This window comes from Eriocheir sinensis, chromosome 48 (assembly GCF_024679095.1).
Source record: "Eriocheir sinensis breed Jianghai 21 chromosome 48, ASM2467909v1, whole genome shotgun sequence".
NCBI classification, from domain to species: Eukaryota; Metazoa; Arthropoda; class Malacostraca; order Decapoda; family Varunidae; genus Eriocheir; species Eriocheir sinensis.
Window position 1 is genome coordinate 7,520,963 of NC_066556.1, and position 21,448 is coordinate 7,542,410.

Genomic DNA, 21,448 nt, shown 5'->3' on the forward strand with positions numbered 1-21,448 from the left:
ACCATGTTTAGTTTTCATTATTTTGTTTCTTGCTATCCCTTCTTTCTCCCTATTTCGATCCATCCTTTCTTCTTTTATCACCCTCCGTTCTGTCTCTTTACTCCTTCTCTACCTAGTTTATTCTAGTTTACTTCCTCCCTTCCTTGAAAATCCTTCCTTCCTCTGTTCCTTTCATCTTTCCTTCCTTCTTTCAGTCTTTATAAGTCTCTCTCTCTCTCTCTCTCTCTCTCTCTCTCTCTCTCTCTCTCTCTCTCTCTCTCTCTCTCTCTCTCTCTCTCTCTCTCTCTCTCTCTCTCTCACTCACGTTTTTTGTCACACACTTTGACCTCCTGGGACTCGGCAACGTTTGCTCTCACATTGTTTTCACCTGGACACACCTGAACACTCTGGCGACACCTGTTTGGTTTATTCAGCCTCGTGCAACAATGAAGAAAATATAACATTCACAGCAAAGGGAGGCGCGGAGGAGCATGAGGCTGTTTGTGTTTGCATCATCTGTAGAGCGGTGTTTGGTTACCGTACACACACAAACAAACACACACACACACACACACACACACACACACACACACACACTCGCTCCCCCCCCCCCCCACACACACACGCACACTCGCTCCCATACATAGACAAAATGGCCCGTAAAACAACAAACACACAAACACATATTATCACTTGCCATCCTCGTGCCGGCTGGCCAGACAAACAAGGGCGGGAAAGGTAAAAAAAAAATATATATATATATATATATATATATATATATATATCTATATATATATATATATATATATATGTGTGTGTGTGTGTGTGTGTGTGTGTGTGTGTGTGAAGGTGTGTGTGTGTGTGTGTGTGTGTGTGTGTGTGTGTGTGTGTGTGTGTGTGTGTGTGTGTGTGTGTGTGTGTGTGTGTGTGTGTGTGTGTGTGTGTGTGTGTGTGTGTGTGTGTGTGTGTGTGTGTGTGTGTGTGTGTGTGTAAATATGTATATGTAATTGTGTTTGGAAGCAGAAAAAAATATATGTATTGATTAAGAGAGGAAACTATAGTAGGCGGTGGAAGAAATTATAGAATGCCGTATGTACAAGTGTGTGCGTGTGTGAGTGTGTGTGTTTGTGGAGGGGGGGGGGGTCTGTGTATGTGTGTGCGTGTCTGTGAGCCAAGCGAAGTAGCAGGTAGATAGCAATGTGTGTGATATATGGCCTGACGTGCGAGGTAACAGGCTTGTATAAGAGGAATAAGTAATGAGGCGAAGGAGGAGGAAAGGAGAGGGAGGAGGAGGAGGGAGGGGGAAGAAGTAGAAGGATAGAGGGGTGAGGGGACGAGCAAGTAAGTGAAGAGGTGGGAGGGGAGGCTGAGTCCTTGTGTAGTATGTTGTGTGTACTGTGGTCAGGATGGCGTGTCTGTGGAAGAAGAGGAGGAGGAGGAGGAAGATTAAAGGGAGAAGGAAGAAGAGGTGAAACGGAAGAGGAAGAAGAGGAGGGGGAAGAGGAGGAGGAAGGTGAAGGCGGCTTTCGAGTACAAGATTAGCTATTATTTGTGAGGAGCTTATAGATTTGTGAGGAGCTTATGAATTCTGCTTATTCACGATGCAACAGTCCGCCGCGTTTCAGAGTTCGCGGTAGAAAAGATTTGGGAAGACCACTCCGCTAATCTTTCAGAGCGACATGGTAAAACGACCTCTTCAGTAATGCATTGTACACTCTCTCTCTCTCTCTCTCTCTCTCTCTCTCTCTCTCTCTCTCTCTCTCAGGTGACATAATTATCTTTCATTTCCCAGGTAACGTGGGCCCGAAGGAGAGGCAGTGACTTCCACATCCTGACTGTCGGCCTCCAGACCTACTACAGCGACGAGAGGTGAGTTGTTGAGTCCTTATTAGCTTTGATTTACCTGCCAATCCTTTTCATTTAGGTATTCACGGTTTCCTGTTAATCTTGCTTTTACTGTATTGCGCGCAGGTTGTTTCTCATATCATCTCTTTGTTGCAATGAAAATGCTTAAAAATTGGTTTCTCAGGTTTTAATATACTTTAGTTATGTTGTTTCACTAAAGGTCTTGGTGCGTGCTGCCATGCCTTAGCAATAACCACAAAATTGTAGAACACTTAAAATTACTTATACAGACATGGACTAAATATAACCAACAAAAGAGTGCTATTTATAAGGAGAGTGACTACTTCATTAATAAAGAAGCAAAAATATAAGTTTTTCAGAGAGTGAATATTTTCAGAAAACCATTTCGTGAACATGTGACAAGAGGAAAGAATATTTTTGTCAACACTCACATCAATCTGAACAACTCTGGTTACCATTGATTGTTTAGACACAGACAACACCGACCCACCCACCCACACCCCACACCCACCCACCCCACACACACACACACACACACACACACACACACACAAAGGTACCAGAAAAACAAACAGCAATATAACTTTTCCCATAACTAAAACCGAAAAGAAAAAGGCGGAGGGGACTTGTAAGAAAGTAATATACCGTCTACGAAAAAAAGGTTTAGACAGCGCTTCGATTCAAAACCTCCAAACGCAATAGAAAAAAAACTGATATGTGAAAAAAGTAAACGTGAGTGGAAAAGGAGAATTCAAAACTATTTCTAAGACTTCACACATTCTCAAGATTTCTTAAATTATTTACAATCACCACCAGCACTCCTTGGCAAACGTCTTTTACAGTTAAACTCACAATTATGACCAAGACGAGAATATAAAATTAATAAAGAAAGAGCAAAAGCAGAATAAGGGAGAATTCAAACCCCTTTGTGGCGGCCTTCGCCACAAACTCAATCACGAGGCGCGGGACGGGAGCCTAAGCTCTAGATCCAAGACGGCCGACAGCGAATACTCACGAGGTGCATAGTGGCAGCCACGCTGGTAGCTGATTGGCTGTGGAACTGTGCTTTGTCCTGTAGCGCCATATAAATAGTTGTGTCTCTCGCTAATAAATCAGTTGGTGTCAGACCATCGCAGTGCTTCATTCTTCCTTCCCTGAACTAAGAAATTAGACTGCCTGAAGTAGCACCGCTACACCTTTCTCAAATCTCGAGAGATACTCTTTTCAAGACTCTCAAGACATCGTTGAATTATTTATAACCATCATCAGCACTCCTTAGCAAACGTCCTTCACATTTAAACCCTCAAACAAATGACCAATACGAGAATATAAAGTTAAAGTAAAAAGTGCCAGAGCAGAGAAAAGGAGAATCCAAACCACTTTCTCTAATTTCATACACTTTCAAGACTTCATTGAATTATTTACAACCATCATCAGTACACTCTAGCAAATGCCATTCATATTCCAAAGCCCAAAAATGACCAATAAGAAAAAATGGCGTTAAGAGAGAAAGTGCCAGAGCAAAACAAAGGAGAATTGAAACCCCTCTCTCAAATATCACACACTCTCTAGACTACATTGAATTATTTACAACCATCAGCACTCCCTAGCAAACGTCCTTCATATTTCAACGCAAAATAAGTGACCAATACGAGAACATGCAGTTAAGAAAGGAAGTGCAGGAGTGCAACACCTCGAATCAATCATTTAGCAGGCAACACTCGGCGCCTTTTGTTTTCCAGGGCTCGAGGGAAAAACGTTCGTGTGTTGATTAACGAGAGAAAGGCGCCGGCGGGGCAACGTTTGCGCCTCGGGGGTCAAAGTGAATCGTTAGTTAGGACAGTAAACAAAAAGTCAAAGGAACACGTACATGTAAATATCGATGAACAACACACTGAAAATAATTGACACACAAACATATATACACCGACACACACACACACACACACACACACACACACACACACACACACACACACACACACACATTATAGGTAAAAACAGATAGATAGATAGATAGATAGATAGATTATTATTGTTGTTATAGCTACTTACCTTTAGCGAAGAGGTGTTGATGGTATTCAGTCCTTTGGGTTCCTGTATAAAGAAAGAGATTGGGGTTTATATATGGGTTTCGTCTGCTAAGGGAACATATACAAACAGACACACACACACACACACACACACACACACACACACACACACACACACACACACACACACAGATACATACACACACATAGGGTTGAACTTCCTCAGTCGTGTAACTTTGAACGGCAACTAATAATATTTCTTTTTGTGCGGCCTGACAATCTCATTACACGTCCCGACTAATATAATTATCGAAGTTAAATATATATCAGCAGTAAAGATTCTGACAATGTTAATTAGCATGACTATAGAAGTAATACGAACATCAATGACACCAATAATAATAATAATAATAATAATAATAATAATAATAATAATAATAATAATAATAATAATAATAATAATAATAATAATAATAATAATAATAATAATAATAATAATAATAATAATAATAATAATAATAATAATAATAATAATAATAATAACAAGGGGTAACTTTGTCTTCCCTTTCCACTCTTTTCCCCTTTTCATTCCTACTTTTCCTTTCCTTCCCGATTTTCCCCACACGTAACCTTCTTCCCCCCCCCCCTTCTGCCTCCCCCCCTCCTCCCCCCCCTACACAGAAATATCATTATCCTTATTCTTTTATTCCTCTTCCTCCTCCTTTTCCTCACTTTTATCCTCTCCTTTACCTCTTTTTTTCCTTTCTTTTCCCACTTTCCCCCATATGTAGCCTCCTCCTCTTTCCCCTCTCCCCTTCTGCCCCCCTCCATCCATTATTTTCATATTCCACTTCATCTTCCTTTTCCTCCCTTTTCTCCTCTCCATTCCTTCTTTTCCTTTCCTTCCTTATTGTCCCCAAACGAAATTTTATTCCCTACCTCCTCCTCTTCCCTTCTACCCCCCTCCACACACACACATATCATCATTATAATTAGTTGTATACATCTCATTATTACGCCGGCCATTATAATCACTATCGCCACCATCATCATCATTATCACGATCATCAACGGGAAAATTGCAGCGCGCCATTAGACACGAACGGATAAACTCCACTTTAAAGTCAGTGCCTCATCATGACAAATTAAACGCGATCACACTAATCCCGCGTGACTGTTCAATTGTGCAGCGCGGGGATCGACGCCACAGCGGTTCGTAATGGCGTGGCGTTATCATTCATTCAGTGCCTTTTACGTACAGGGGAATTATCGCTTCGTTATCAACCAGCCTATCGAGTCCCAGTGTCACGTAATATCTTTGTATAACGGCGGTGGTGGTAGTAGTAGTAGTAGGAGGAGTCGTAGGAGTCGTAGTAGTAGTAGTAGTAGTAGTAGTAGTAGTAATAGTGGAAGTGGTAGTGGTGGTGGTGACGGTGGTGATGGTGAAGGTATAGCACAAGGTAACACACACACACACACACACACACACACACACACACACACGTCACACAAACAAAACAACAACACACACAGACAACACAAACAATTCAATAGCCGTAAACTACCTTGCCTGGAACGGGACACAGTTAATTCGTATCAACATTAATGGACGACGGCGATGGCGTTAATGAGGGCGCCAGTACACCTGCTGAAGCGGCCGGGTAAAGACTCGCCGCTTTGTGTTCCGGCCGACTGGACTGCAAAGGTAATGGCGTTGTCACGGCCACCAGCGCCAAGGCCTCATTACCGCGCTCTAGTTTGCAGCACATCGAGTCATCCGTCCACTTGCGTCATCCATCCCGCCTCACCTTGCGCTCACCTGGCTCATCCGCCCACCTTTACCTGTCTCAATCTAGGTTGCTATCATCACCTGGCTAATCCGTCTACCTTTACTTGCCTCACTCACCGCCATCACCATCACAATCTTGCATTATTACAATCATCTAATACCGTCACCTGCCTCACCTTGCGCTCACCTGGCTAATCCGTCTACCTTTACCTGCCTTACTCACCGCCATCACCATCACAATCTTGCATTATTACAATCATCTAATACCGTCACCTACCTCACCTTGCGCTCACCTGGCTCATCCGCCCACCTTTACCTGTCTCAATCTAGGCTGCTATCATCACCTGGCTAATCCGTCCACCTTTACTTGCCTCACTCACCGTCATCACCATCCTAATCTTGCATTATTATAATCATCTAATACCGTCACCTGCCTCACCTTGCGCTCACCTTGCTCATCCGCCCACCTTTACCTGCCTCAATCAAGGTCATCAATCACTTTCACCATCTTTCATCATCAAATCCAATTAGCACAATCACCTGCCTGACCTAACGCTCACCTGGTTCACCCACACACCTTTACCTGCCTCGGTTAGAAGGTCACCAATCACACTCACCATCTTTTACCATCTCATCCAGCCATTAGCATCAGACACCATCATCCGCGCCCTCACATTCACTAACCACACCATAACCATTACCTCTTTTCACCTACCACAACCAAAATCACCATCACCACACACATCATACCAATACTTTTCACCCACCATTACTACTACTACCACCCTCACAATCACCTCACCGTAACTCACCATAACGACCACCACCACAATAAACTTTGACCCACCATCACTAAGAGGCTCATAACTACTACTACTATTACTACTTCTGCTACCACCACCACTACCACCCCCACTACCACCGCCGCCAACCAAGCGCATAACAATACCAATACGAGCCCTAATACTAATGCTTTTCCATCCGCAACGTGTGTCAAAGCGAAGGGGAAATGCTTTGTGCGTGCCAGCCCACGTCGTACTCAAGAGGGCGGCGAGGGCGAGGTTTTAAAAGAGCAGGATAAGGGAACCGAGGAATGCGAGAGTAATAAGAGGAGAAGGAGAGAAAAGAGGAGAATGAGGAGGAAGAGCAAGAGGAGGAGGACGACGAGGAGGAAGGGGTGGAGGTACAATGGGAGGTAAAACAGGAGAAGAAGGAGGAGGAGTGGAGGGGAAGGTAAAAGTGGAGGAGGAGGGGGAGGTAAAAGTGGAGGAGGAGGAGGAGGAGGAGGGATGCAGGGATGAAAGTTAGGAGATAAATTCGAGTTCAGAGAGAGAGAGAGAGAGAGAGAGAGAATGGGGTAAAATGAGTTTCCAATACCGAGAAAAAGCTTGTTAATCACGAGTTTTAGATTATCAATATTATCGTTGCTACTACTTATTATTATTATTATTATTATTATTATTATTATTATTATTATTATTATTATTATTATTATTACCCATCATACTTTTCTTGTAGGTTATCTTCTTTCTTGGTGCGTGTGTGCGTGTGCGTGTGTGTGTGCGTGTGCGTGTGTGTGTGTGTGTGTGTGTGTGTGTGTGTGTGTGTGTGTGTGTGTGTGTGCGTGTGAGTGTGTGTGTGACTGGCAGAGGTGAAAGATTGGGCCACACTCGACCTGGAGGTTTGATGGCGTTAGATGTCCAAGCCTTCTCCTCCTCTTCCTCTTCTTGGATCTTCTCGTTATTTTTATCTCCTCTCAGTCCTCCTTCACCCTTTAATAACACCTTTCCAATACTATTCTCTCTCGTTTGCTCCCTCTTTCTCTCTTCCTCCTTCCTTTTTGCACATATTCACTCCCCTTTTCCTATATAAATGACTTCTCCTTTTCCCGTGTTTTTATTTTCTTCTTTTCTCTTTTTCTTCTTCTCTTCGTAACTTTCCACCATTCCTTTTACTACTTAACCTTCTTCTCCTCTCCTTTATCTCTTCTTTTTTTTCCTCCATCCCTTCATAATCCCCCATCCACTACTTTACCTCCTCCTTCATCTGTCTCTCCTATTTCTCTTTTTTCTGGACTCTCTTTATCTCCACTTCCTTCTTTTTCCATCTTTTCCTTCACATGTTTTCTTCATCCTCTTTCTTTCCTTCGTCTCCTTTCACCTCCTCTCTTCCTATCATCGCATTGATCTTTAAGTTTTCTCGGTTATCCACTTTCTTCCCAACCTTCACCTTCCTAGAAAACATTCCACACACATCATACTCCCCACATCTAAGCATTCCATGGAGGCTTTAAACATTCCCACACGCTGCCTAACACTTCCACAGGGCACCCAAAACACTCTTATGAACCTTTAATATCACATCACCTAACCTCATAACCACCTCATGCAGCATCCTGAAAATAGTCCCAGCATCCCAGTTCTTTACTTTATCACATCCTCTAATTGCTTCCTGAAATCTTAAGCTCGTATTCTTAACATATCGGCCCCGCAGTTCTTTACCTTATCACAACTTCTAATTGCTTCCTGAAATCTTAAGCTCGTATTCTTAACATATCGGCCCCGCAGTTCTTTACCTTATCACATCCTCTAATTGCTTCCTGAAATCTTAAACTCGTATTCTTAAACATCTCGTCCCCTCAGTTCACCAGTTTGAAAACCCTATCGTAGAAAAGTGACTTGGGTTTTCATGGACTGTTTTGTGGTCCTAGTGATAGTTGTAGACGACTTCTGCACCGTGAACGTTAAAATCACCAATGGAAAAACCGGCTAATCATCTCTGTGCCCTTGGGAAATAGTCGTAATGGGTGGGAGCCCGATACGTTAAATAGACTGTTTTGTGATCCTGGTGATAGATGTATAAGGCTTCTGAAACCATAAAGGAAAAATCACCCATGGAAAGAAGGTTAATCATATCTGTACCCTTGGGAAATAGGCGTAATGGGTGGGAGCCCGATACGTTTAATGGACTGTTTTGTGATCCTAGTGATAGATGTATAAGGCTTCTGAAATCATAACGGAAAAATCACCCATGGAAAGAAGGTTAATCATCTCTGTGCCCTTGCGAAATAGGCGTAATGGGTGGGAGCCCGATACACTTAATGGACTGTTTTGTGATCCTAGTGAGAGATATATAAGGCTTCTGAAACCATAACGGAAAAATCACCCATGGAAAGAAGGTTAATCATATCTGTGCCCTTGGGAAATAGGCGTAATGGGTGGGAGCCCGATACACTTAATGGACTGTTTTGTGATCCTAGTGATAGATGTATAAGGCTTCTGAAACCATAACGGAAAAACCACCCATGGAAATCAAGTAAGTCATCTCTGTGGCCTTGGGAAATACTCGTAATGGGAGACTGATGTACTAAAAAATATCGTCCTTAGCCCGTTCCATCCTTCCCACCTTATCCTCGACGCTCCTGGATCCACACGTCGCTGCACGAGCCCAGAAAGCAGCCTCCGCCTCCTGGGAATAAGTTGACTCACGGTTCCAGATTAAACTTTTTCCCCAAGGCACGAGGGACGACGACTTGAGGAGAGAGGATGGAAAGAAGAGGATTAATGAAGGGGAAGGGAAATAGAGAGAGTGGGAGAGGGAGAGAGGGCGATAAAGAGGTAGTAAAGTTCGGTGGCGTGAGGGAGAAGATGGAAAAAATTGTGAGAGATGAGAAAAGGGGGAAAAAGTAATTGGAGAGGGAGAGAATTAAAATATTTTCTTTACTGGATAATTTTAGACTTTCCCGGCTCTCTGCTTTCAAGTGTCGACTTTATCTCTCTGCATATATGAGGAAGTTCTATTTTTCCTTGACCTTCTTTTGTCCTACACTGTTCATATTGATATTGCTCTTTAAGTTGTATTTGAAGTCATTATATATTCCTTTTTGTGGGGCCATTTATCTAAGAATTCAGTCTGTTTGTGTGTGTGTGTGTGTGTGTGTGTGTGTGTGTGTGTGTGTGTGTGTGTGTGTGTGTGTGTGTGTGTGTGTGTGTGTGTGTGTGTGTGTGTGTGTGTGTGTGCGTCTGTCTGTCTGTCTATCTGTCTGCCTGTCTGTCTGTGTCTGTCTCTGCCTGTATGTCTCTCTCCCTGTAACTATGTTTATTGAAAGGCAACGGAAGGAAAGAATGAAAAAAAAGAAGACAAAACACAAATTCCATTACAAGCATATAAAAAAAAATAAAAAAAACGCAAAAGTAAAAAGCATCATCAAATTATCAGTAAGAAAAGAATGGAAGAAAACAAATAAAACTGAAAAGGAAGGGAAAGCAAACGCATAGCTAGAAGACCGTCGTTCCTTCTGTCTGTGCCTGTCTGTCTATCTGTCTGTCTGTGTGCTTGTATCCCATTCTTCATCCTCAAGGACAGGATCACTTTTTAAGGAACAAACAATAATCCTTTACCGCCTCCCATTCTTCATTACTACTTTAGTCATTCGGGTCCTGGTAACTGAAGACTCTCCTTGGACTCTCCTTCTCCTTAACTCCCAAAAAACTCTCCTCCCCTTTCTACCTTCCCTTCCTCCTCCCATCCTTACTCCTCCCTGTCCCCTTCTCCCTTTCCTCCCTTCCACAGTCATCTTCCTCCTTTCCTTCCCGTCACCTCGCCTCCCTTCTCCCTTCCCGTCCCTTCCTCTCCCTTCTCCCCTTCCTCCATCGTCCTCCTTCTTCTTCCTTCCCATCACCTTGCCTCCCTTCTCCCTTCCCGGCATATGACCACAGATGTTGCGCCGACTAAACGAAACTTTCCAAAACTTTCCCTTCTCCCTTTCCGTCCCTTCCTATCCCTTCTCCCCTTCCCCCTTCCTCCATCGTCCTCTTCCTCCTTCCTTCCCGTCCTCTCGCCTCTCTTCTCCTTACCCGTCCCTTCCTGTCCCTTCTCCCCTTCCTTCATCCTTTTAGTCCCCTCGGTTCCCTTCTCTAAGTATATTTTCTTTTGTTCCTAAATTGTTGCGCTCCGTCCTTCCCCTCTTTCGCCTGCTTTTCATTTCCCTGCTCTTTTTATTGATGTTTTTATTTCTTATATTGCTGTTTTTCTGTTCTTTCTCTCTCACTCTTATTCTTTCTCCCCAATTCATTTTTTCCTCCTTTTATTTGCTTTTGTTTTATTTTTTATTTGCTTAGTTATTTTTATTTTATTTTCCTCTCTCTCTCTCTTTCATTCTTCCACTGTTTTTATTTAGTTTTTCTTCTTTGCTTTTTTTTTCAATTCGTTTAGCTGTTCTTTATTTATTTTCCCTCTTCGCTTCCTCCATCTTTCTCCTTTTTATTCTCCTCCTTCTCCTCTTTCCCTTTTCCTTCCTCCTCTTCCATCCTCCTCCTTGTATAATGTTTCGCCTTCGCCTCCTACATCACTTCCTACTCATAATGCTTCTCCTCCTCCTCCTCCTCCTCCTCCTCCTCCTCTTCCCCTTCCCCATTTCTTTCCTCCTCCTCCTCTTTCTCCTTCTTATATTATTTTCCTCCACCTCCTCCGTCTTTGTCTCCTCCTAATTCTTCGCTTCCTCCTCTTTCCCCTTTCTTTCCTCCTCCTCCTCCTCCTCCTCCTCCTCCTCCTCCTCTTCCCCTTCCCCATTTCTTTCCTCCTCCTCCTCTTTCTCCTTCTTATATTATTTTCCTCCACCTCCTCCGTCTTTGTCTCCTCCTAATTCTTCGCTTCCTCCTCTTTCCCCTTTCTTTCCTCCTCCTCCTCCTCCTCCTCCTCCTCCTCCTTCTCTTACGTCCTTGTTTCTCGTAAAGTCACGATTTTATGGTTCAAGTTCCTGCAGTAAATATGTTTTTATGGACTATTATTATTATTATTATTATCATTATATTATTGTCATCATTATTATTTCTATCGTTACCATAATTTTCATTCCTCTATATACATGCCAACGTTATTTCTGAACACTATAAATATGATAAACCACCATTAGGGGAAAATATATATCGTTAGGTTTGATATCTCCATCGAATCAGATCTCTCTTTAACATATAGTCTCCCATTCCAATATTTTCCCTCGCGTTGTCTTTGTACAGCGTTTTCTGGTTGATATGTGAACGCCTTCCAAATCGAGTCAGCAAAACGAGTCCTTTATCTACCCGCTGGTCTATCGCGGCTCTGGCTACACACACGTTCTCTTGGGATAGCATCGGAGGAGCATAAACCCTGCCTCTCCAGCCGCCAGTTTCCTCCCGAGTGACTGGAGGGGCAAAACACATGAATGGGGAGTAGTAAACGTCAGCCAACCGATAAATCTTCTCTTCCTTGTCGTACGTCTTAACCGGGAGAGAGTTTTCAGGATGTAGTTTTATGGATACACTATCTATTTTTCTTTCCATCTTTTTTTGCTATATATCTATTTATCGATATATACGTGTCAATATCTATTAACACACTTATCTATTTAACTATCTATCTATCTATTGTACTATTTGTTTATTTTTCTATATTTCTAACTGTCGATCAATGCGTGAGTCTGCCCATCTATTCTCATAAACATTTACCTATTTATCTATGTACCTTTTTTTTTATAGTTATCCACCTAGTCTACTGAACACTCTATCTCTCCTTGCACCGACGTATCTCCTTATCTATTTATATAAAAACCTACGTTCCCATAAAGTGGAGTGTAATGCGAGTTTCCCAGGAACGTGAATCTAAGATCAGGTATCATTTGGTTATCTATCTATGTACCTCTTTATCTACCAGCCAACCTATCTATCGCTGTACCTACATATCTATCCCTCCATCCATCTTTTTATATACCTTCTTACAAATCCGAGTCTAATGCGGTTTTTCCAGGAACGCAAAGCTGAGACCAACCTTTTTCTTATCACTGCGTACCTATTTATCTACTTCTCTATCTACCGACCTATATATCTATCCCTGTTCCTTTATATCTATCTATTTATCTATCTATCTATCAAGCTCCCTTCTTACAAGTACGAGTCTATTGTGGTTTTTCCAGGAACATGAAGCTCAGACCCGTTTCCTTCGATGTCCTGTTTATAGTTGGGCTAAAAATGACATCGGGAGCGGCGCCTCAATCCCCCTGATCCTCTTGTCGGCCGCGGGTGTCGGGGGGCTGAAGGGTCTTTGTGAGGGCTTCCAACGCGACCATTAAACATTAGTATTAGGGCAGCCAATGTTTGCAGAGGATCAGGTGGATGTGGAAGTGGTGGTGGTGGTGGTGGTGGGGGTGGTGAGAAGTGGTTTTCGTAGTAGTCATTGTGGTAGTGATATGGTGATGATAGTTGTGGTGGTTGTAGTGGTAGTGAGGGTCAGAAGGTATTATAGCAGTGGTGATCGTAGTGGTGATATGTTTTTCTGTGGTGGTTGTAGTGGAGACGGATTGTGAAGGATTGGTAAGATGGTGTTAAATGATGCTAGTGGTGATGTTGGTGGTGGTGAAGAGGGTGATGAGAAGAAGCATGTTCGTACTGGTGATTGAAGTGGATATGAATGTTAGTTGTGTGTGGAGGCTGTGGTGGGGATGGGTTGTGAATGGTTAGTTAAATGGTGATCAGTTATGGTTGGTGTTGTAGTGAATAGGTGGTAGTGGATTATGATAGTAGTGGTATTTGATGGACGAATGGAAGGTGGTGTTTTTTTTTTTTCACAGTAAAGGAAATCGCTCAACAGATGGAGGTGGTAATGGTCACAGTTAATGGTAAAAGTTAACTGCTGGTGTTGGCGTAGGAGTGTTAGTGGTAGTGATGGTGGTGGTGGTGGTGGTGGTAATGGTGGTGGTGGTAGTGGTGGTGGTGATGGTGGTGGTGATGATGATATTGGAGTTTGTCATTATGGAGGAAGCTGTTTACTGGACTGAGAAACCTTACCTAATACAACTTCATCTGCGCTTCATAAATCTCTCTCTCTCTCTCTCTCTCTCTCTCTCTCTCTCTCTCTCTCTCTCTCTCTCTCTCTCTCTCTCTCTCTCTCTCTCTCTCTCTCTCTCATATGAGAGAGAGAGAGAGAGAGAGAGAGAGAGAGAGAGAGAGAGAGAGAGAGTCTTGTCTATGTCGGTACAAACGCACCGAAAAGGAGACGAAAAGAGAAGGGGGGAGAGAGAGAAAGCGAGAGAGAGAGAGTCAAAGTGGATTAAAGTGAAGTGACAGAGAAAGAAGAAAAGGATGACGAGGATTGACAATGGAGAAAGGAAGAGAGAGAAAGGAAAGATAAAAGAGAGAGAGAGAGAGAGAGAGAGAGAGAGAGAACAATAAGTGTGAGATGAAAGTGGGAGGCGAGGGAAAAAACGAGGGTCAACCTCTTTAATTGCACGGGGCGGTAAAAGAGGAAGGAGATTAGAGGAAAGAGGAAGGAGATGAAAGAGAAAGAAGAGGAGAGAGAAAAACACTGTAGATAGGTGACGGGAGGAGTTTGTTAAGCAGGATAATAGCTTTTCTTTCCTTAACTTTTTTTCTACAGCTCTCAAATTCAGCAAAAGTCCTATTAAAAAAAAACTACCTTTACACCCCACGATTATTTTGTTTATATAAGAAATGCAATGCTGGTATGATCTGGTGTTTTGCATATTCAGAAATCTATCAAATATGTTTCCCTAATACCAGAAAAAAAAAGACAAATAAAAAAGATGACATTGGCAAGGTCGACAACATAGAACATACATAACAAAGGAAAATAATAGAAAGATAACTGATTGAGAGAGAAGAGCAGGAAGCATAAACGTTAACAATACAACTAAGGAATAATATTGTTGGCAGACGAAGCGCTGACTCTCAGAAATACCAACTAGAACAGCGGAACAGAGGAAAAGTGTGTGTGTGTGTGTGTGTGTGTGTGTGTGTGTGTGTGTGTGTGTGTGTGTGTGTGTGTGTGTGTGTGTGTTGAGTGCTCCCTTCCTTCAATAACAACTCAGTTCTGGTTGCTCTTCACAATAACATACGTTCTCTTGTTGACGAGGAATGGTCTTTTCTCTCGAGTTTCCAAGCTCCTCCTATCCCACTAACAGCCTGTCCTTCACGTCAGTATATCGGCTCTTTCCTCACATTTAAATAGCACTTTTTACTATACTGCTCTTGCTCATCACCAAAAGCTCTTCCTATTCAACGGCCCTTCGTACCAACTGCTGCATTTTATCTTTGCCATCAGAGTCGTTATTTCTACAATTTCAGTTTTTTCTTTCAATATCAGTTCGTCCATGACAGTTGCCTTTCCTCCCTCTCAAAACGCCCTCCAACTTATTTCAACTATTCCACCAGCTCTTACTCTTTGCCATTACAATCCATAATTCTATACATGAACAGCCCTTTCTTTTTAAACATACCAACATCCCTACGTCTCGAATATAACATCCCCTCCACCCTATGCAAACAGCCCTGACTACCGACAACAGCCCTATCTCTTGCCATAACAGTCTTTACTTCCTTCTACGGCATCATTTCCTTCGTCCAACAGCCCTTTCTCCCTTCCATAACGCCCCTTCCGTCATATTCCAACGATTTCTTCTACCAGCATCATCCAAAACTGCCTATACTTCTTTATACAGCATCCACTTCTTCCTTCTCCCGGCTACATTGCCCTCCTAACAACCACCCTCCATCTTACTTACTGCGCCAGCCTTTCTACCTTATTCCAACAGCCCTCTCTACCATCAACATCCAGAACAGTCTTTACTTCCTTATACAGCACACATTCCTTCCCTCTCCCTGTTGCATTTCCCTCCCGACAACCACCTTCCATCCTGCTTACCTCACCGTCCCTTCCTTCCTCCCCGTCGCTGCCGCCCTCCGTCCGTCCGTCCGTCCGTCACAACAGCGCTCCCTCACTGCACACTCAAGTCCACACGATATTCTATTCACTGGATGGAACCATTTACCATTACCTCGGATTTTGCCTGTTCGTTGGCATTCACTCAAGAGGCGATGCTTCAGCTATCATTCGAAATTGCTTTTGGGTATATTTTCGCATTCAGTGGCAGATTGGACACGCCCTTGACCGGACTTGAAGGACTCTCAGGGGATTGAGTCGCAGTGCACAAGGTCTCCCCGCGTCCGACTGGGCTTCCGCGGTATTGCAATTTCTCGGAGTGTTCCTGCCGTGTCTGGAGGAGTGTGTTCGGATTCTGTAAGGCCTGAATATGCATGCCTACCCCCTGTCACTCCTGCTGCAGTTGTTACTGTTGGGCCTCGTGCTGTCGCTGTCAATTTGAATGGTGTCTAAATCATGGATAATCTTGATGTTCGTATGACCCCACTGTCCGTCATTTCTATTGGGAATTTCGCTCTACTATTTGCTGTCGTGATTCCTGTTGTTGTTACTGCTCTACTTGTTCCGGCCGGAGTTTTTTTTTATCGCTGTCTACACGATAACTTCCAAGAACCTGCAAAGTTTGAATAATCGTACACATCCCTACCACTGACTCTATCGCTTCTATTGCTTCTATTACTGTTGCTGTCCTACTTGTTCCAGCCATAGCTACTTTTCACTGTCGCTGTCTACTCGATAACGTCCAAGAATCTGCAAAGTTTGAATAATCGTACACATCCCTACCACTGCCTCTATCGCCTCTATTGTTGTTGATGTATTACTGTTGTTGTTCTAATTGTTCCAGCCATAGCTACTTTTCACTGTCGCTGTCTACTCGATAACTTTCAAGAATCTGCAAGGTCTGAATACTCCTGCAACTCCCTACCATTGCTCTTGTTATTGTTGGTCTATTGCTGCTGCTGTTTCTATTGCCATTCTACTTCTTCCGACCTTATCTACTTTCCTTTGCTACTATCTACTCCAGCTTTCAAGAGTCTGCCATGTTTAAACACTCCAACTCTACTACTGCTAATGCTACTCTGTTTTGCTGTCGCTGTTGCTATTCCTGCTGCACCGGCCACACCTACTACGCTCCCCTCCCGCTATCTGCCTGAGTGCCCGAGGTAATTGACGCAGCCAGCTACTAGCCAAGTCAAGACGCCAGAGTGCATCGCCTTGGCCGAGATAAGGAAGAGCAGGGAAGGAATTGAGACTTGTAGCCTGGTCTCTTACGTGTATTAACTAACGAGTCACCCGGATCATTATTTTGTGAGTTAATGTTAGTTGGTGTTTTCTTTTACTGATTTGAAGGTATATGAGGTTAGACGTTATTCCTCCCCTCCCCCGCTTTATGCTTCTCTCAAAACTGTCTTTCCTGCTTTCATTTTTTCCTCCTTAACCTTTGTCGTTTTCTTTAATTTGTTTTACAGGATCTATTTTTGATATATTTTCCTCCTTGCCTTGCTTATCCTGTCTAATGCTTTTTTTATATATTTTCCTCCTTTCCTTGCCTACCCTGTCTAATGCTTTTTTTTTGTTTTATTTTCTTTGCTTAGCTTTCCCACAACTCTACGTCATCTTCCGTCTCTCCTCCTTTCCCTACAGCTTTTATTTTCTATTTTTCTATCCATTTTTTTTCTTTTGTTCTTCCCATTTCCTCCTCTACCGTCTTGTTTTATGTTTTCACTCTCCTCCATTTATTCCTTTATTTCCTTTTCTGTATTTTTTTTCCTTAGTGTATTCCAACCTCTCCTTGTCTTGATTTCCAGCCTATCTTTTTCTTCTCATTTCTTTCCTTCCCTTTCTTGTCTTCTGCCTTTTCGTTCTCCTACCACTCCCTTCATACCACCTGTATTTTTTCCTTCTCTCCACTCTTGTCCCACTGTCTGTTCTTTCCCTTATCTTCATTCATTTCTTATATTTTCTTTTTCCTTTTTTTACTTTCCTCCACTTCTTTCTTCCTTTTTGTTTTTTTCCTTCATTCAACCTTTTCTTTCTGTTTTATGTGTTTCCCCTTCTGTTCACTCATTTTCCTTTCTGTACCGTCTGCTGATCCTTTCCTTACCCTCCTTCCTTTCTTTTCCTTGTTTATGCTGTTTTCCCCTTCTCTCCATTCTGTCCTTCTATCCTTTCCCCCTTCTCATCACTTATTTCCTTCAATCATCTATTTTTTCAACTTTCTCTCCACTCCTCTTCTTCTGTCTTCTGTTCCTCCCCTTCTCTCGACTCATTTCCTTACGTAATCGTCTGTTTTCCCTTTCTTTACACTCCTTTCATTCAATCATTTTTTTTCCCTTCCTTTCACTCATTTCCTTTACTCTCCAACTGCGTGCCTTTCCCTATGTTTTTTTTCTTTTCCTCTCCTTCCCTTCTCTCTTATGTTTTTCTTTTCCGATTCTCTCTATTCAATTCAATTCTTTTCTCCTTCACTCAAATCTTTCCTTCTGTTTTATCTTTATTCCTATATGTCCACTATTTTCCTTTTATATATCGTCTGTTTTCCCCTTCCTCTCACTCCTTTCTTTTCCCATTCCTGCCGCGTGCCTTTCCCTCTCCTCCACACACCTTCCCTTTCTTGCCTCGCCTCACTCCACCCTCAGGCGACCCCTAAGCAGGCGTGTGGGAGGGGATTGTTGGGATCCTTTTGGGCGGTGCGACGGAGCGACAGCTGGCCAGTGGGGTCCAGCTGGCGCCGCTTACCGAGTCCAGATGGTTGTCGGGGGCTTACACGCGAGAGATTGGACCCTTACTTTCAGGTGTGTGTGTGTGTGTGTAAGGGGGAGGAGGAGGGGAGGCTGTGTGTGTGTGTGTGTGTGTGTGTGTGTGTGTGTGTGTGTTCATATACATCAATGCATCTGTAAAAGCCTTCGTGTGTGATTTCCTCTCGACTGAAGTGACTCTCGAAATGGACAGGTAGAGAGAGAGAGGTGGGAATACAGGTACACACACACACACACACACACACACACACACACACACACACACACACACACACACACACACACACACACACACAAACCGGAATGGAGAAAGCGAGATAGATAGATAGATACAAAAAATAAACAAAACAGAACGATAGATACCTTCACCGACACCGAATAGACACAGACAGATGGAAGCAAATAGGCAGCGAAAGAGACCGTAAGAAAAAGAAAAAGAGAAAAAAGGAGGAGGAGGAGGAGGAGAGGAAGGAAAGGGGGAGGAGAAGGAGAATAAATTACACACGCATGGAAAATAAGGGAAAAAAAAGGGCACAGGCAAACACACTCGGCAATCCATCTTGTCGGCTGCCGCGGAGACGGAAATTTACGACGAAGGCATCAAGGAGTGGCAATATCCCCCCCCCCCCCTTAGGCCGCTGAAGGTGGTGGTGGTGGTGGAGGTGACGAGGAGGTGAAGGGCGCCGCGTGCCTCTTATGTCTTGGTGTGTGTGTGTGTGTGTGTGTGTGTGTGTGTGTTTGGTGGTGGGTGGGGAAATTGAATGTTTCTCTCTCTCTCTCTCTCTCTCTCTCTCTCTCTCTCTCTCTCTCTCTCTCTCTCTCTCTCTCTCTCTCTCTCTCTCTCTCTCTCTCTCTCTCTCTCTCTCTCTCTCTCTCTCTCTCTCTCTCTCTCTCTCAATTCATTTATGTAAGTTTGTTTTTTGTGGCCTAAATTTCTCTACTGTCCCTTTTTTCTCTTAATTTTCTCTCCCTTTCACTATTTTCTCCTTTCATTTCTTTCCTATTCCCTTTCTCCTCTTTCTTCACTTCGATTTCCCTCCTAATGTTCTCTCTTATTCCTTCCTCTAGTCCCTCCCAGTTTCCTTCTTTTTCGACCTTTCTTCCTTCCTTCTTCCTTATTTCCTCCTCTAGTTTTTTCAAGTTTTCTTCTTTCTCTTCCTTTCTTCCTTCGTTCCTTCTTATTCTCTTCTCCAGTTATTCTCAGTTTTCCTTTTCCTTTCTTTCTTTCTTTCTTTCTTTCTTTCTTTCTTTGCCTCCATTTATATTTCTCCTTTCACACATCGTTTATTTTTGTCGTGTTCCTTCTTCCTAAAACTTTCTATCGCTTTAACAGTTTCCTTCCCTCAGCCTCCATCCTTGTCGCTGTCTCTCCAAGTTGACCGTGGAGAGAGAGGAAGGAGAGAGGGAAGAGAGAGAGAGGGAGGGAGAGAAGAAACCAGCTCTTCCTTGTCTTCCTCTCCTCACCCTCTCCCCCTCCCTCCATCGTTCCATTTTTTCTTTCTCTCCTTCCGTTAGCATTTTTTCCTTTCCCTTTTTTCTGCTTCCACAAAAATGTCTTTACGGAGAGGTCATCGGAGTGGCGTGGATGTCCTCCTTTTTTTTCCTTCCCTTCTCCCTTCCTTCCTCCTTCCATCTCTATATCTCTCTCTTTCTCCTTCCTTTTTGGGCTGTCGTTCCCCTTCCCTTCACTTCTAAGCCTTGTTCTGAGAGGTGACAGGAGGGATAGGGTGATGTCTTTCTCTGGCGTTCCCTCCCTCTCTCCTTCCCTCCCTTCTTTCCCTCTCCATTTCTCCTCCCTTCCCTCCCCTTCCCTTCCCTTCCTCCCTTCCCTTTTCCCCTCCATTGAAACATCTTCGTTGAGAGGTGACAGGGGAGGCGGTGATGTCATGGTCTTTTTTTCTCCATTCTCCTTTCCCTCTATTTTTTCCTCTTCTCAGGCTCTGTAAACCCAGGCTCCCCCTTCATCCTCTCTGTTGCTACTTATTCTTTCTTATTCCCGCTTTTTCTCCCTTTCTATTCCTCCTTTCCTCCCTCCTATACTATATTTCCATAATTTTACCTCTCCCTTTCCTTATCCTTTGCTCTCATTCCCTCCCTTCTCTACCTCTCCTAATCATCCTCCCTCTTCTTTGCCTTCTCTTCATCCCTACATAACATCTCCCACTAAATCGATCCACCTATCCTACATCTTTTCCTTTGCTATACATCCGTCTCTTCTTTATCTCTCCCTCTAAATCTATCCACCTATCCTCCTTTTCCCTTTCTTTTGCTCTCTGTATATCATTGCCTCCTCCTTCCATCTCCAACTCTCTGTTTACTGCACTCTCTTCATCCGCTCTTCTCCCTTCTCTCCTTGTCAAACGTGCAACTCCCTCTGCCTCCCCTCCTCTCCTTGCCTTATTCCTCCCTCCTTCCCTCCTCTCCTATCCATGTCCTCTTTCTCACTACTTCTCTCCTTGTCATCTTTCCTGCACCTCCATCCCTCCTCCCCTCTCCTCTCTTCTTTCGTATGCCTCCCTCCCTCCTCTTCTTTTCGTCTCTCCTGCACATCCCTCCCTCCTCTCCTTTCCTTGTTGTCTTCCCTGCGCATCCCTCCTTCTTCTCCTCCCTGTCTTTCGTGCGCCTTCCTTCTCTCCTCCTTGTCCCCTTCCTCCTCTCCTCTCCTCGTCGTTTCCCGTGCATCCTCGCAAACAGTCACACTCTTAGCGGGATGGGTGTCATTAGGGGCACTCCCGGCGACCAGAGCGAAGCTGAGTAACAACATGGGAATCCTTTTCGAGGCGGAACTGCATTAGCCGCCATCAGTCCCCGAGAATTAGACGCGAATTAAGTTTTGTGTTCCGTCTCTCTTTCTGTCCGTCCTTCCTTCCTTCCTTCCTTCCTTCCTTTCTGGTTGCTCCCTCCCCTAACTTGCTGAGTGGTTTGTTTCTGAGTATACTAATCTTTGTTGAGGAGTTCCGTTTCAAGTTGTTATGTTTGGGTAAAGTTGAGTCATGGTTAAGATACGCGTGGCCTCGGTGTTCATCTCCGTCTCATAGCCCCTGGCGACTCTTAATGTATGTTTATTTGTGTGTTTTCATAGTTATCTACTTTTCTGTTTTGCGCATTTATATATTAATTGACATGTTTATCTATTTTTCGTATGTATTTAAACTTCTACTTTGATTTATTCACATCGGGTTTTACTTTTTCTTTGCTTATAATATTTTGTCATGTTCCTCATTGAACTTTGATTTTGATAATGTTATTCTTACTCCGCCAAGATTCCAAGCCCATACACACAAAAAAAATGTATATAAAATTCATCATGA

The 21,448-nt window shown here is 43.4% G+C and overlaps 1 protein-coding gene across 1 annotated transcript in view; it reads left to right on the forward strand.

Moving 5' to 3' along the window:
- The window catches only part of LOC126981534 (hemicentin-2-like), a 172,603-nt gene that overhangs the window by 125,968 nt on the left and 25,187 nt on the right, over nucleotides 1-21,448 (forward strand). The window contains exon 4 of the mRNA XM_050832731.1: nucleotides 1,772-1,848. Coding sequence (XP_050688688.1) covers nucleotides 1,772-1,848 — 77 coding nt within the window. The remainder of the gene's footprint in view (nucleotides 1-1,771; nucleotides 1,849-21,448) is intronic.